This window comes from Piliocolobus tephrosceles, chromosome 1, assembly GCF_002776525.5.
Source record: "Piliocolobus tephrosceles isolate RC106 chromosome 1, ASM277652v3, whole genome shotgun sequence".
NCBI lineage: Eukaryota > Metazoa > Chordata > Mammalia > Primates > Cercopithecidae > Piliocolobus > Piliocolobus tephrosceles.
In genome coordinates this window covers 130,282,813-130,300,417 of record NC_045434.1, presented here as the reverse complement: position 1 = coordinate 130,300,417, position 17,605 = coordinate 130,282,813, and the positions used below count along the sequence as shown (strand labels likewise).

The 17,605-nt window shown below is 38.4% G+C and overlaps 1 protein-coding gene across 1 annotated transcript in view; it reads right to left on the bottom strand.

Annotated features, from left to right (window-relative positions):
• HFM1 (helicase for meiosis 1) overlaps positions 1-9,580 on the bottom strand; it is a 124,397-nt gene extending 114,817 nt beyond the window's left edge. The window contains exons 1-3 of the mRNA XM_031935741.1: positions 9,525-9,580; positions 5,738-5,835; positions 1,047-1,159 (exon numbers count right to left, since the gene is read on the bottom strand). Of these exons, the coding sequence (XP_031791601.1) occupies positions 1,047-1,159; positions 5,738-5,808 (184 nt within the window). The 5' untranslated portion in view covers positions 5,809-5,835; positions 9,525-9,580. The remainder of the gene's footprint in view (positions 1-1,046; positions 1,160-5,737; positions 5,836-9,524) is intronic.
• Positions 9,581-17,605: the final 8,025 nt, after the last annotated feature.

The window sequence follows — 17,605 nt, the reverse complement described above, 5'->3', positions numbered from 1 at the left end:
TATGCAGCCATAAAAAAGGATGAGTTTGCGTCCTTTGTAGGGACATGGATGCAGCTGGAAACCATCATTCTTAGCAAACTATCACAAGAAGAGAAAACCAAACACCGCATGTTCTCACTCATAGGTGAGAACTGAACAATGAGTTCACTTGGACTCGGGAAGGGGAACATCACACACTGGGGCCTATCATGGGGGGGGAGGGGGGAGGGGGGAGAGATTGCATTGGGGAGTTATACCTGATATAAATGATGAATTGATGGGTGCTGACGAGTTGATGGGTGCAGCACACCAACATGGCACAAGTATACATATGTAACAAACCTGCACGTTATGCACATGTACCCTAGAACTTAAAGTATAATAAAAAAAAAAAAAGGATCCGATTTTCATTTTATTTCATTAAAATAAAGAAATTTTAATTGTTTGCATAATAAATATACATATTTGGGGGGATATCCGATATTTTGATACACGCATACACAATGTGTAATGATCAAATCAGAGTTTTAAAAAAAATATTGCCATGAACTATGGGTTTGGCTTCACAACAAATAAGTGATAATTTACCCAACAGTTTATTACTTTCTTTTTTTTTTTTTTGAGACGGAGTCTCCCTCTATTGCCCAGGATAGACTGCAGTGGCGCAATCTCAGCTCACTGCAACCTCTGCCTCCTGGGTTCAAGCCATTCTCCTGCTTCAGCTTCCTGAGTAGCTGGGACTACAGGCACACACCACCATGCCCAGCTAGGCTTTTTTTTTTTACTTTTAGTAGAGATGGGGTTTCACCATATTGGCAGGCTGGTCTCAAACTCCTGACCTTGTGATCTGCCCACCTCAGCCACCAAGACTTTCCAATTCTTCCTCTAACTCCTGAATATCTGATATTTCTGAAATCAATACCCAATATGAGCATACATATTTTGGGGGCATATGCAATATTCTGATACATGCATACACAATGTGTAACAATCAAATCAGGGCTTTAAAATAAATATTGCCATGAACTGTATGGGTTTGGCTTCAAAACAAATATGTGATAATTTACCTAACAGTTTATGACTTTCTAATTCTTCCTCTAACTCCTGAGTATCTGGAATTTCTGAAATCAATGGAGCAGGCGGGAGAAACCAATCCAAAGACTTTTCATTATCTGGATGGCTATATAAAATATAAAAATGTGAGTATATATGTTAATAAAGATATAACATGAGTAGCTATGTATTTATTATTACTCAATTATAGACTCTTAAACATCCTATAAATTAACTTTCTGTCAGCACTTTGATTTATCCCTACATAGCAGTGTTCTCAACCTTTTACCCTTATGTATCATAGGATTAATGAAACCGCTGTGTGAGATATGCTACCGAAATAACGGCAATAACTCTATATCCTTTTCTCCAATTCAAATGCCAGTAACAGGAATCTTAAATCTGCTCCAATATAAAAACAAAGGAGTAAATCATTCTCAAACTTTAGCATTTTAACTATTACAAGTAACAAATTACTTGACATATCTCACAACTAATCACAGGTCATCAATGTGTAAATGACACCATTACTGATATTCCAGAGCTGGGATCCCCAATTCCTGGGCTGCAGACTGATACTGGCCTGTTAGAAACCCGGCTGCACAGCAGGAGGTGAGTAGCAGGCAAGTAAGCACTACTGCCTGAGCTCCGACTCCTGTCAGATCAGCAACAGCATTAGATTCTCACAGGAGTGCGAGCCCTATTGTGAACTGCACATGAGAGTGCTCTAGGTTGCATGCTCCTTATGAGAATCTAATGCCTGATGATCTGAGGTGGAATAATTTCATCCCAAAACCATCTGTGGAAAAACTGTCTGCAAATTCAGTCCCTGGTGCCAAAAAGGTTGGGGACCGTTGTTCTAGAGTATTCCTATAACATTATTACAAATTAATGTCCTAACCTAAATATTCTTAGTCCAGAACCATCTACAAACTACAGAAAAATCCAAGAAATCATTTGAAACTGACAATCTCTTTATAACCTATAGTAATTGATATTTTTGCCACCCTGTTGGCATCATTAACTACCCCTCCTCATCTTTCAACTGTGATCGTGTTAACTGATACTACTTTAAAGGTTCCTTTCCCATCAAAGTTGATTTGTTCTTCATTAGGACAAAAAGATAAGTGTTAGGTGACAGGAAATAAAGTTGAGAAGAGCATCATATATTTTGTCTATACCAAATCCCAAAGATTTTACCATCTAGTCATTTAGAATGTTACGCTCTCTAAAGTGAGAGAGTCAGTCTTTTACTTTTCTGTATCTCAGAGCACCTAGCACATAGCTACTCTGACCATATTTTCCAAGTAAAAAATCTACAACGCATTATCTGGCAACATCTGACCGACTGTTTAATAACAGGCCAGATATTTTAAAATTTAGGACTATGTCAGAGGGTCCCCAAGATCACCCCCAGTTCAATAATTCCCTAAAATGACTCATAAGACTCAGCATACAGTCCTACTCATGGCTACCAGGACAAAGTCCAAGGAAAACCAGGCATGAGCTTTTAAGAGTCTTCTCCCAGCAGACTCTGCGGGAGGCACTTAATTATCTCAGTAATGACTTAGGACAATACCCGTGAAATGTTGCCAAAGAAGGGAAGCTCTTCAGGGACTCAATGCCCAGGTTTTTATTGGGGGCTAACTAACATTAGCATAAGCATCCCCTGTCTGGCACACACCTAAATTCCAGAATCTCGGAAAAAAAGCAGGTGTTCACATAAACCATATTATTTGTATAAACAGTTTACACACAGTAAGCCACTGTTGTCAGCTAATGGAGGGGATCTTCCTGAAATCTAAGTTCTCAGACGCTAGCCAAAGCCAACCTTGTAAACAGGCCTTTTCAAGAACAGCAGTTTAGGCTGCTATGTTAACTCTTTTCTACACAAGGACTATTTCAGAAAATCCAAGAAAGAGGAATAATAGCTCTACTATTCCGCCTCTTAATAAAATCAAATCTCCCTTATAATTTCCCAATCTTTTTTCCAGAGGCAACATCATCATCCCAGTCACCCAGAATCCAAACCACAGTATCTTTTTTACTAAGTAGATCTAGATACATATTAGGTCTTATTGTATATTCCTTGTAATGCTTCTTAAATTCATCACTTTCTTTGTGTTTCCATGGTCATTAAAACAATCAAGGCTCTTATTAACTTGTCTTAACTGCCCTCACTGCCTCCAGGCTTTCTCTCTAATATATTTTACAAGTTCCTACCACATTCATTTGGAATTGCTTTCATTTCATTACTCCATTCAAAATCCTTCAGTGGCTTTCAAAGATTGCCAAACTTCCTAGTAGCCTTAGACTATCTTACAGTTTTAACTCTCCTACACATACCTTATAGTCCAAACTAAACTGAACTCCCTATTGTATAACAAATAGATAATGCATTCCGTCTCTCCTCATCTTTTTTTTTTCCTTCTGAAACAAGAGTCTCACTCTGCCGCCCAGGTTGGAGTGCAGTGGCAAGATCTCAGATCACTGCAACCTCCACCTCCTGGGTTCAAGTGATTCTCATGCCTCAGCCTCCCCAGTAGCTGGGATTACAGGCATATACCAACATGTCCGGCTAATTTTTGTATTTTTAGTAGAGACGGTGTTTCACCATGTTGGCCAGGCTAGTCTCAACCTCCTGGACTCAAGTGATCCACCCACCTCAACCTCCCAAAGTGCTGAGATTACAGGTGTGAGCCACCGTGCCTGATCACTCCTCACCCTCATTCAAAGATATTTACTCAGCTTGCCCCTGCGCCCTGTCCCCCGCAGACATCTACCTACAGAAGTTCCACTATTTTATGCATTCATTAATCCATTCAGTAATTATTTACCAAGTACTATGTGCCAGGTATTGTTCTAGGAACTAGAGCTTATATTCAAAGGCTGGCTCAAATCCTACCTTTTCCAAGAAATCTCCCTAGGTTCCCAAAGATTTTCTCCTCCCTTCTTCTTATAGAGGGAATCTATAATATGTATATAGTCTGCCTTGAGGTGTGTGAATGTACAGATAGATAATAGCGAGAAACAGGCAGGTAAGTAGATGGATAGCTTTGACAGATATTTGATACTCCCTCTAGATTATAAACACCTGAGTTTTATTTTTATGTCCATTTACATCAGCAGTACTTAGCAAAGTCCTTTACATAATTTCACTAAATATTTGTTGATTTAATTCCATAGCCTTTAATCCATAGTGAATTATATCCAAAATCCTTATTCCAGCACTTAACACACATCACCATCTAACCTCAACTTAGAATTTCTAACTTTATGTCCGTCCCAATGTTTCTCCTTCATGAATCGTCTATTCCAGGCAACTTCTCTATACGTTATCCCTTACAAGTACCATGAATTGTCCTATCTCCATTCTTTTTCTCTTGCTCTAACACTCTGCCTTCAAATGCCCAGTTCTTCTCTTCCTATAGGAATTATCAAATCCTTCAAAGCCTCCTACAGTTTCCCCCTACTACCCAAAAAGCCTGACTTGCCTGTGTAGTCCAAGACAACCTTCCTTCCAAGTCTGAAATTTCATTGCATGAAGATACGCCTATCATTTGCTTTGCACATATTTTTGACTATATTTTCAGAAAAACAACCATGTTATAAAATTTGCATTGGCCAGACCTGATTAACACATGTTGCCCAAGTTGGATGTGCTCTTTCACTCTCAAAAGTGTCCCAGTATAGATGATTATTTCCATGGTCACATTACTCATTAATGTCTTTCCATTTGTGTGTTTAATCTCCTCAACTAGATTTTAAGTATTGTGTAAGTAAAAGTCTGTTTCATCCTTTTTATAACCCTTTCAACTTTCAATCAATATTTGAATGAAGAAGTAAAATAACGAGGCAATAAATATACCTCACTAAAATAGGATAGCACAATACACTAAAAATACATAGAAAATTCAAAATTGAACAATGCACATGAAAATCCATAAAAGTCAGTATTTAACATACTACCTACTCTCTAGTCTTATTTTCTTTGGTCTCACATCTTTATTCCCACCCCTACTTCCTGCCAGCACTTAATGTGCCTATCATACTTTGCCTTTGGCATACTGTTCATTGTTTCCAAATGGTGACGTCATTCCTTGTCCTGAGCTACTCTTTGAGCATTATTTCCCATTTTTAGCTTGGACAAAAATAATCCAAACAAACCAGAAATGCAAATAAATGCAAGCAAAATAGGCAATAATCGATTCTTGAGTTTCACTCTGTTGCTCAGGCTGGAGTGCAGTGGCGCCATCTTGGCTAACTCCAACCTCTGCCTCTGGCTTCAAGCGATTCTCATGTCTCAGCCTCCCAAGTAGCTGGAATTAGCGGCATAGGCTAATTTGTTGGTACTTTTAGTAGAGACAGGGTTTCACCATGTTGGCTACGCTTGTCTTGAACTCCTGACTTCAGGTGATCCACCCGCCTCAGCTTCCCAAAGTGCTGGGATTACAGGCGTGAGCCACTACGCCAGGCCCAAATCTATTCTACTTTTTAAATCATAACATTTAAGATGTTAAACTTCAGTTACTCCCCTATACTACTGGTAAGAGAATTCCATGTTTACCAAATATGTAACTGAAATATCGTTCTGTTGATTCCTCATTTTTATTTGTATATTTACCAGAGAGAAAACTAAAACTCACCCAAATTCAAAAAACCCTAAAGTAATACACTGTGTTATCAATCTTTAAGGGAGACTTACTTTTCAACTTCATCTGGTTTTTCAAAAAACAAATTATCCAAAGAAAACGAGCAATCATTTGATTTCAGCATTGTTGAAAACTGGACTTTGTCATAAATCTACAAAATATGGAAAAAGTAGTTTATAAAAATGTAGAAAAATATTTTGTATAAACTATAATCACTAATTTTCCAGTCTCCTGTAAAGTATAACCACAGACTATCCTTCCAGCTTCATCGTCTGCAACTTCTTTCAAAGCACTTCAACATTCAAATACATTATTCTCTGTTTTCCACTCATTCATGGATTCAAACTTGCTCCCTTCTCTTCATAGTGCTCCAATGCTTGGAACATGCTTTCTTCCATTCTCCAACTGGCAAATTCCTCCCATCCTTCAAGGTATAGGTCAAATGTCATTTCTTCTTCAAAGGCTTTTCTGAATTTGTCTTCTTCCTCAAGGCAGAATTAATCAGTCTTCTTGGGCTCTTAATGTTTTGTTCACACCTTTATTTTTGAGTTAGGACAGCACATTTTATTGTGAATGTGTGCACCTCTAACAATATACTATGTACATATGCAGGGATTTGCTTCAAAATAAAGGGGAGAGATGAAGGATTATTGAAATAATATTGACAATGAGTTGATCACAGCTAAAGCTATGTAATAGGTATACGGGGTTCATTATAATATTTTTTCATATGTTTGAACTTTTTCAAAATAAAAAAATTACAAGTTTAACATACATATGCATATATACAATCATATTATATAATGCATATACTACATATGTTTACATTCTTTTTTAAAAGATAATTCTTGCACTCAGAGATATTATCTAAACACAAAGGATAAAAACATTCAGCAATGGCCACCTTGGAACATAACAAAAATCTGGGGCTGAACAAAGATGCAAATGTGATTAAAAAAAAAAAAAAACTAGTCTGTAGATACATACATAGCTCCCATTAGAATTATTTTTCCCTGCATATCCCATTTTTTTCTAAATTCTTAAACATCAAAGAACATTCTATATGACAAACCATAAAATCAGATGAATTGCAAAACATAAATCACATTTCTGTTTCTTCTATTTTAGTTAATATATTGTAAATTTGTCCTCAAGACAGAAACTACAATCGAAGAAATTGTATTAATGCCACCATCTAGTGGAGAAATACGCATTACCAAGTCAAATTATGTCTCTCCAATTTTGAATCCTCCTTGATGTGGGGATGAGATACAAGTGGGAGTGATGTGGGGAAGGGAGAATGTTTCCACATACACTGCTTGACAAATGCTACTGTATTAGAACTAAACCTATATATACATACTTTAGGGCTGTTCTTACTGATATAGAATATTGTGGGGTTTTTCGCTGTTTTCGTTATTGGGTTCTTCCCCCTTCCATCTGTTTAATATAATTGCCCTCTTCATTTTTCTCTATTAATCAGTTACCAACAAAAACAAGTGTAAAAATGAAACAAATTAGTGTGGTTCTATAAATGTCTAAAACAATTTATACGCAAAATAGAAGCCCTATTCTATTTTAGGGCAGGAGGTACAGGGAGTCATTCAGAAATATGCGAAGTCTTTAACAGCTTTAAGTAAACAATTTCAGAACTTGAAAACAATTATCTGAAAAAGTATAAATGAAAATGTTAATCACGTTTTTATAGTGCCCAAAAAGTAACAAATAAAATGTTCCCTTTCTAGTTTTAGGAAAACTGCGTTCAAGCAAAAGAAACTTTTTCTAAAATAAACCTCACCAGGCCACTTTCATGTGGCTTTGCTGCCTCAGAATTTAAGTCGAAAATCTTAAGGCTAACATTTACACACCTGAATATTTTCTTCCCAAAGCAACTACAAATAGACAACAAAACTACAAATGTAAAACATTTGGGAAGAAAAGTGTTGCAAAAAAACTAACAAAAACCTCCTATACAAACAGCATATATTTTCAAAAGAATTTTTGATTTCTAGTTCTAGCATACAAGAATGTAACTTGCTTTGGGTTCAGAATAAAAATATCGTGTACATATTTTAGTTCTTATACACTCCTATGGAAAAAAACACCCCTTATCTAAAACTGCATCCTCTCATCCTGCATTATTTTTCTTCATAGCATGAATTGATAACTAACATTATAGTATAACTTAGTTGTTTATTGTGTTTCTCCCTCTAGAGCAAGCACGGACTTTTTGCTCACTAATGTGTTCCAATAACCCAGAATAGTGCCTGGCACACAGTAAATGGTCCATACGAATTTATTGTGGAATAAATGCATTAGCAATAACCATTTTATAAAAATAATGTTAAATAAAAATAATTTTCTGTTAACTTAGAAACTTAAAATTTGACCAATCTGAAAAATGTGAAATTTTTTTCTAGTTCAGGATTCATGTAAATAAAATCATGAAGGTTCTAAAAGATGATGAATTTAGCACTTTCATTATGTAAATAAATCTTTTTTTAAAAGAACAAACACAGGTCCTAAAAGGGATCATGCTACAGTTCAGTATGAGTTTGTGATGTGAGGGGATGCTATTTTAAATTAATTAAAGTTTTAGGTTTAGATTCAGATTTTCTAAGTTCCCATTATTTATTATTAAAGTTTTAGTTTCAGCACATGGCACAAAATTAGATTGCCAAACACAACAAACAATATCCCACGTAGTTTTAAGTGTCTGCTCTGCTATAATCACCGTTAAAATACTTTTTAAGACTACATAATTAGCAGTGCAGACCTGCACCTTCTCTAGTTATATTAATGACAATCTCTACTTAAATATTAATACAACTAGATACAATTAATCTCTAGTTATATTAACGACAATTCACCATTTTGTCTTCTGTAATTTTACTTATTGTATACAATTATTGTATAAAACTATTGCATTATATACAATTATTGTATAAAATTATTGTATTGCATACAATTATTGTATTGTATACAATTATTGTGTAAACTTACTGTATAAAATTGCGGGCCTATTACTTATTTCTTACTATTTTTACTCAGAAATACACTCCTTATTTTAAAAGTACAGAAACTAAGATACAAATTATTGATTTGCTAGAAATTTTTGTGAGTTACGGAAGAAGTCGGGAACAACATTTACGGGAATAACCGACCGTCACAAATAACTGCAGAGAATTTGACAAAGAAGGAAAAATCATCGGGAACAAATTACTCCGAGGCTCGGCCTGGGAAAGGACCATGCAATTATCGGAGCCCCAGATCTCACCTCCTCTCCCCAGGCACCAACGGGGCTAGAAGGGTCCGGCTGGGAACCGAATCAGCACCTAAAGCAAAATAACAGCTCTGTGGATTTCCTAAGGAGAATATCCTACATCCAAGGCAGAGGCGTTAGGGCCGGGAGAGTGGCGCAAGAACCGGGCGCTGGGGCGCGTCACTCCACCCCCCGGTTCCCGTTTCCTCCAACCGATGTGAAACCGGCGGCTCAGACAGATGGGTACGTCCCCTCAAAGCTCGCTCAGGGGGCGCCACACACCAGAACACAAGACACCAATCAGCCGACTCTAGGGACGGGCCGGAAGCACAGTCAGTCCCACCCCGCGGGGAACTGGGCTCGTACTGCGCACGAGCGGGCCTCAAGCCTCACCGCTTTCTGACTGGAAACGCGGCTGAGGCGCCTGGCGCCGGCCCGCGGCCCGGAGTCGGCTGGTGACCAACAACTCGCCGCGCCCGTCCGCTGCCTGCCCGGCAGACGGCTCTAGAGATCGACCGCTGGCCGGACGGCTCGGCTAGGTCCCCACTTCCCCGCGGGCGTCGGGCCCCGGTCCCCACCTTTCCCGCGGGCGTCCGTCCCCGTCCTCACAGGACTCCCTGCGCGCAGCTCTTACGCCAGTCGAGCGCCGATTCATCAGCCCCTCGGAGGACCCTCCCGCCCTGAGCCTGGCTAAGCCGATCTCCAAGCAATGGATCGCCCGAGCCCCCAACCTCTCCCTTCCTAACTTTTTTTCTCCAAAAGTTTGTAACTGTTTTGAATATATCTCTTGCAGGTTACTGTGTCTATTCTCGTTAAATACAGCTCCTAATCCTGGGTTCTAAGGGTCTTCTAAGTGGTACCCTTTCCCTAAGGGTACAACAACTACACAAACACACCCCAACCTGCCTTTCTCATAAAAATTAGCCAGGCCTTAGCTCTGGGACTTCCAGTCTCTCCGTACCTAAAAAGTGTTTTACCTATATTATTTATAAAATATAATAATGGCACTCATGAGGTCCGTATTACTGAGGAACTTGATTCAGAAATAAAGTAAAATTTCAGAAATAAATGTTCTAAAACACAATGATCTTTAAATATGTTTAGCCAACATGAATTTATAAAAACAGGGCAATAATGTGTTCTTAGACTTTAAACATGAACAAACTATAAGTTATCCTTTTAAGTTTCTTTAGAATTGTCCTCTGGCCCGGTGCGGTGGCTCAAGCCTGTAATCCCAGCACTTTGGGAGGCCGAGACGGGCGGATCACGAGGTCAGGAGATCCAGACCATCCTGGCTAACACGGTGAAACCCCGTCTCTACTAAAAATACAAAAACTAGCTGGGCGAGGTGGCGGGCGCCTGTAGTCTCAGCTACTCGGGAGGCTGAGGCAGGAGAATGGCGTAAACCCGGGAGGCGGAGCTTGCAGTGAGCTGAGATCCGGCCACTGCACTCCAGTCCAGTCCGGGCGACAGAGCAAGACTCCGCCTCAAAAAAAAAAAACAAAACAAAACAAACAAACAAACAAACAAAAAAAACAAAGAATTGTCCTCTGAAGATTTGGCAGGGAATGTTTTCTAGATGATAAAATAGCAACGAATCAATGATGCTTTTCTTGCAGAGACATTTATCCTTCCTTTGGAAACCCCCACCTGTGACATCTAGGGCCAACCTACTGCTGTCTGACTGCCCTATTCCTGTTCTCTTTTCCCTTGCAGCTCTACTGTTAATTAGCTGTATGACCTTGGAAAAGACCCAACCTTAAGTCTTAATTCTTCATCCTCAATGATACTAATAAGCTCTACCTCCTAGATACTGCTGCAAGGGTTAAATAAAATAATATTTGCAATAGTCCTACCACACAGTAAATGCTCATGAACCTTAATTTCTTTCACCTTCACTGAGATGTAAAATTATTCCAGTAATTGGATAGGCCAGTTATTTGGATACTGATAAAATAACAAGTCTTTGTCTCTTGGAGAAAATAACATTCTGACTGCATAAACTATTCTTAATAGAAAGGTTGAATTATCATTCCTCTCAAAAATACTGGAGAGGAAAGTTACTTTCCATAGGCTGCATAGAAGAAAATAACAAAACCGTGCATTTGTTATAGTGAACCCCCCAATGTGTTGAAATTCATACGTTGAATTCTAACCCCTGATGTGATGGTATTTGGAGGTGGGACTTTTGTGAGGTAATTAACTCACAAGGATAGAGCCTTCATGAGTAGGATTAGTGCTCTTTTAAGAGGCCAGTTAGTTCGCTCTTTTTCTGCCATGTGATGATACAGGAGGACGGTATCTGCAAGCAAGGAAGGAGGCCCTCACCAAATACCGAATGTGCCTGCACTGTGATCTCGGACTTCTCAGGCACCAAAATTGTGAAAAATGTTTGTTGTTTAAGCCACCCAGCCTATGGTAATTTGTTATAGCAGCTTGAACTAAGATAGGGTTTGAGTGATAGAATTGTAGAATTCAGCAACAGGCAGGTACAGGGGGAGTCTTACTGTCAAAGCACACAGTAGCAAATGGCCACCATGTTCATAAACAAAAACATTCATTCATTCATTCACTCATTTATTCAGGAATGCGTGGGGAATCTATAGAGGCTTACCTTGCTCTTAAAATAATGTAGTAAAAATGTCAAAGCTTCAGTTTTTAAAAGGAAGCCTCAGGACGGTGATAAAGTTACTGAAAATCCCATTTTGGGGGGAGAGATTGCCATGGTTTTTAGTAATGTTGCCACGTTTCTCAAGAAAACATTTTAATCCTAAAGATTTAGTTTTACAACCAATGCAACAACGTTATAAGCAATCCTCCAAATTGAATAACTTGACTAAAATTTGAAATATAGTCTTCCCAATCAACTTCTGGCATGACTGCATAAAGAGCTCTGCTATCTCACCTCTCAGTGAAACTGGTGAAAATTTTAGAAAAATGACTCAGATCCTCTGGAAATGATCCTAAGAGCAAATAGCAAAAGAAGAAACATCTCTTCAAGTAAGAGATATAAAAAATTCCTAAGAAAGGCAAGGGTCTGTGGTATTTTATCCAAGACTCCCAAGTCCCAGCTTAGCGAGACAGTCTCCATTCTAGACAGCTGCAGCCAAGAATACAGAGCTCTCTCTGCACCCAGCTTCCACTAGAAGGTGCGCTTTCTTTCTTTCTTTCTTTCATTGTGGTAAAACCTGAATAATATTTATAATTTTAACCATATATAAGTATATAATTCAGGGACATTAAATACGCTCACAATGTTGTATAACCACCACCCGTATCCATACCCGGAACTTTTTCATTATCCCCAGTAAGAAATTTGTGCCCATGGGGGGTGGGGGGCTGGGGGAGGGATAGCGTTGGGAGAAATACCTAATGTAAATGACGAGTTGATGAGTGCAGCAAACCAACATGGCACACGTATATCTATGTAACAAACCTGCACACTATGCACATGTACCCCAGAACTTAGAACATAATTAAAAAAAAAAAAGAAACCAAATTTCTGCCCGTTAAACAGGAACTCCTCCTTTTCCCCTTTCCCTAATTTCTGGTAGCCTCTATTATACTTTCTAATCTGAGTTTACCTATCCTAAGTACTTCATATAAGTGGAATCATACAATATTTGTTCTTCTGTTTCTGGATTATTCACTTAGCACAGTGTTTTCAAGGTTCATCCATGTTGTAGCATGGACCAGAATTTTACCCCTTTTTAAGGCTCAGTAATATTCCATTGTATGTATATACCACATTTTGTTTATCCATTTGTAATCCTGACTAATGGACATTTGAATTGTTTCCACATTTCCACCTTTTGACTATTGTGAATAATGCTTCTATGAACATTCGTGTGTAGATATCTCTGTTCAAGTCCCTGCTTTCAATTCCTTTGGATATGTATCTAGGAGTGGAATTGCTGGGACATATGATAATGCTATTACAGCCAATGCCATGAGTTCTAGCTGATATATCCAACATTACCAAAATTTTCTTTACTTTGTGACATTCACATCTTTTACACTCTGATTAGTCAGTAGGAATTGATATTGAAAAATTAGTCTCAGCCTGGGCAACACAGCGAGACTTCGTCCCTACCAAAATTTTAAAAACTAACCAGGTGTGATGGTGTGTGCCTATAGTCCTGGCTGCTTGGCAGGCTGAGGCAGGAGAATGGCTTGAACCAAGGAATTCCAGGCTGCAGTGAGCTGTGATCCCACCACTGCACTCCAACCTGGGCAATAGAGCAAGATCCGCTATCTTAGAAAGCAAGAAAGAAAAAGAAAAATTAGTGTTGGTGGCTCTAGAGAAGCAGGAACCAAGAAATGTTGAGGTTTCAAGACTATTTTTCTGCAAGTGACAGCCAGAAATGTGTTGTGTTTTTTATTGTCAGATTTGGACAAGAAACAGTGAAGAGATCATTTGGGAAGAAACTGAGAATTACAAAATTAATTTCTGAGAAAAAAAAGAAAAAAGGAAATAAAACTAGTTTGATATGATGGGATTCTCAGGAGGAAAGAAAAGTTTAGGGAGTCAGGCTCAATTCAGTAGATACTTAAATAACAAAAGGAAGACTGAATTAAGCACAAACCAAAAAAAATATCTTTCTGTCCTTTCCTTCTTTGCTTTCTTTCTTTCTTTTCTTTTTCTTTCAGTTTCTCTTTTTCTTTCACTTTCTCTTTCTTTCTCTTTTCTCCATTCCTCCCTTCCTCCCTTCCTCCCTTCCTCCCTTCCTCTCCTTCTCTCCTTCTCTCTTTCTCTCTTTCTCTCTTTCTCTCTTTCTTTCTTTCTTTCTACAGGGTCTTGCTCTGTTGCCCAAGCTGGAAGGCAATTATGTGATGGCTCACTGTAACCTCCTGGCTTACCGTAACCTCAACCTCCTGGGCTCCAGCAATCCTCCTGCCTTAGCCTCCCAAGTAGCTGGGACCACAGGTACATACAACCACACCACACCCTGCTAATTTTTTTAAAATTATTTTTATTTTTTGTAGAGATGAGGTCTTGCTATGTTACCCAAGCTGGTCTCAAACTTGTTGTCTCAAGCAATCTGCCCACCTTGGCGGCCCAAAGTGCTCAGATTACAGGTGTGAGCCACCATGCCTGGCCAGGATAATTTTTCTTTAGGAAAGATTTAGTAAGTATCTATGTAACTGAGAACATAATGACATAAATTGATTAGAAAGCAATTCCTTGAGTTCCAAATGACTAAGGAGAGTGTTTAATGGTCTTGTATAAGATCCTATACTCATGTTTCAGAAAATCTGTTTTTTTCTCTTTTCAGGCAGAAATTGACTCCTCCTACTAAAATGAATTTAAAATATCTTCTGCTCTCCAAAGTCAAGAATGTTGATCCTAATAGAACTGCCCGACAGGGTGTTCCAATTAGGCCTAGAACTAACGCACCGTAGAACCACAGCCAGCTAAGGTATATTACAAAGAACATAAGCTTTCCATAGAAATCAGTTAAGAAAGATTCAGCATTCAATGGCTGTTCTTTGTACTGGACTGTATAAGTAGATTCTAAAATGTGTTAACACAAACCCTGAACTAGGAAGCAAACGTCCCAATACATAAACTTGAGGACAAAGGGAATTATTCTGCACCAGCATAAATTATTTCCTAAGTAAAAATTAATGCCAGTTTCTTCAGGAGAAGTATGTAGGGACTCATAACCAGTGTATGTGTATTTTATGGTGAGTTGTATTCAGGTTTGTGAGGCAAACTATAGATACTTCACATTGAGCATACTAGGTTTAGTCATTCTTAGCAAATTCTTTTGCCATTATTATAAAGTCCCTGTATAAATAAGAATGAACATATTCCTTCAGGTGGTTGGTGCCTGGAGTAGACTTTACCTGAGCATTATAATTAAGAATCTGGCATCCAGAATCTTATATAAAATTGTATTAATGAAACATGCAACGTATTTTATCTTCAAAAAGATTATTTAAAGGAACTTTTAGAAGCCACTGGCAGATATCTTTAAAAGATATTTAAATGTCAGAAGTCAGAGTAGAAAACATACTTTTAAAAAAGCATTTTTGTTGTGTTTTGTTTTGTTTTTTGTCTCAGGCCAAAAAGTAGTTGGCAGGATCTTGCAGCCATATGATCAAAGATGCATTAATATTATATATATATTGTCCAGAAATAAGGTAGTTTCTACAGGTGATATAATTTTGTAGTTAATCAAGAGATATTGCAATGGTACAAATAACCAGTTAAGATACTGAACAAATTGATGTGTAGACAGAATAAGAAATAAGAAACACTATGTAGAAGCAGAAATAATGCATTTGTCTGGAATCTTTTCCAGGAAACGGGGAAACGGAAGAGATGCTATCACAACTGGCAGATGATTACTCATTTGTGATATATGTTGAGTTAGGATGCATTTAAGCATGGGTTATCTCGTGTTTAAATCTGTCAAAGCATTGAGAATGCACAGTATATACAATAGCATGTATTTTAGCATCTCAAGTGATCCTTGGAACAAAGTTGAGAGTGCTGTATACATGTCTACCCAGAGTCTGAAGCCACTGCAAAGGGAAATAGACACATTTTACACAACAGCTGCCACCACCAATAATCACTAGAGAAGGAAAAGGGGATAAATTTGAACATTTTCTCTAGAACTTCTGGCTGCTCATGGCTTCCACCAGTCCTGAGAACATGAAATAGCTTTCTGGAGGGAGAGGGAGATGTTGAAGTACAAAAGGAATAGAGTAGCTCTTTGATAGGGAATGAGTGGTGAGGTTAGGACCCTCTCAGCCCAGTGCCCAGCGCCCTAAGGGAGGCACATTCACATCCAGGGAGCTACAGATGGAGCAAGACGCAGCCAGAGAAACTGCAGGGACCAGGCTGTGGAGGAGAGGCGGCTTAAGCAATACTCACAGACCATTCCCTGGACCCGGCCCCACTAAGCCCTCCAAAATTGAGAATCTTGCCTTGGGTGAGACCTGCTAGCCTCAGAACAACATGTTGCCAGGGTAGAGGCAGTGAAGCAGGCAGCAGAACTGTCACCATGGCTGCGGGGGCAGTTCTAGAACTAGGAGCTATGAAATCAACCAGGAATGTAAGTCTGGTTTGTGAAAAGTATATGCTATTACGATGGTGAATTGAACTGATTGCTAAAACCAGGAAAGTTTGTCAAGCCCCTTCTCCTAGTTGTCAGCTGGGAAACCAGAAGGACTATTGGGTAGGGAGTGTCAGAGAATCTAGGATTCCAACAACTGGGGCATGTTCTCAGAGTAATAATGCTTCATGGTTTTTGGTAGGAAATGAGTTACCTGCATTGTTATTTTGCTTTATCTAACTCAGATTAGTGGCCTATGAAACATCAGTGTCACAAAAAAATGTAGTAGCACTCAACAGTTTAAAAGCATTTGCTCATTTAATGGATGGGGAAAATTTCTGAGAATTCATAAAAATGGTGTGTGTGCATGTCTGAATGAGTGGCTGAGGGTAGGTGCCTTGTATGCGTGTGTTATGGGGAGGGAAGGACAATGGCTTGAAACAAAGCAGATGGTGAACAGATTAGATATATATATTAGATGTTTTAGAACATTATCCTTCCACTAGTAAATGGAGTAGTGTGGGTTAAAGCAAGTCCCAGTGAAAGCGTTCTGCCCAGAAACACAACTCAAAAGGTGAAGGTTGAGGATTTAAGAAAAGACATGGAGACTGAGTGGGAATTAAAACCTCATAAGCCCAGAAAACAATGAGCAAGATAAGATAGTGATTAATAAAAAAGTAAACTGAGTTGATGTATATTGGACATCTTTCAGATACCTGTGAAGTAAAAGAGCTATCAAATTGTAAGGTGTCATTGAACATTAGGAACTTTATCTTTATTCACCTGTTTTATGTGTTTCTTAATTAACAGAAAATATAAAATTTGCTACCCTGAAAAAAAATGACAGCATTAGCTCTGAAAAGGAGTCCTGCCAATTTCTGCAACCTGTGCTCAGACTGTCCATTCCATCCACACGTTAGGAATGAGCAAGTAGTTCACTCAAGTAGTAGGAAGCTTCTTTTTCCAGCAGGATGGTTTGTATCACAAGTCATTTGGCGGAAGTTTTGACAAAATAAGTTATTTTGTAGACTATAAGGTATAATACTGGGGAGTTTAAACATATTTTTTTCCTGGATAAAAGTACTATTCGCATGACTTACCTGATATTTTCCCCAAATTGGGAAGTATCCTGGACATGAATATTTGATATCGAATACAGTGATTTTGCCTGAATTCCCCTATATGTGATCTCCAGCTCTTTCTACAAACCACACCGTTTCCCTTAAACAGCAGTTAACACTGATTTTTGTTGTTACTTAAACATTACAATCAGAAGAAGTGTATTTTTAAAATATCTGGCTTTGAACAAATTCCCATTTTATATGTAATATCTACTGCTATCCATAGTGGACTTAAAGCGTAAAGAGTTTTTCTTTCAACTTCATTCCCAAGTGACATCTTTCCCAACATATTCATATACACAAATCACATTAAAATATGTATAGCAAAGCATCCTCTAAGCAGTTCCAAATTTTTTAATATTTTATTTTCCCCAGCCTAACATCTGAGCTGCCAGATGTTTTGAATTTTTTGAACTCATGGAGATTTTGTAGCAAGTCACAAACCTGCATAGTCTGAAAGCACATGACTGC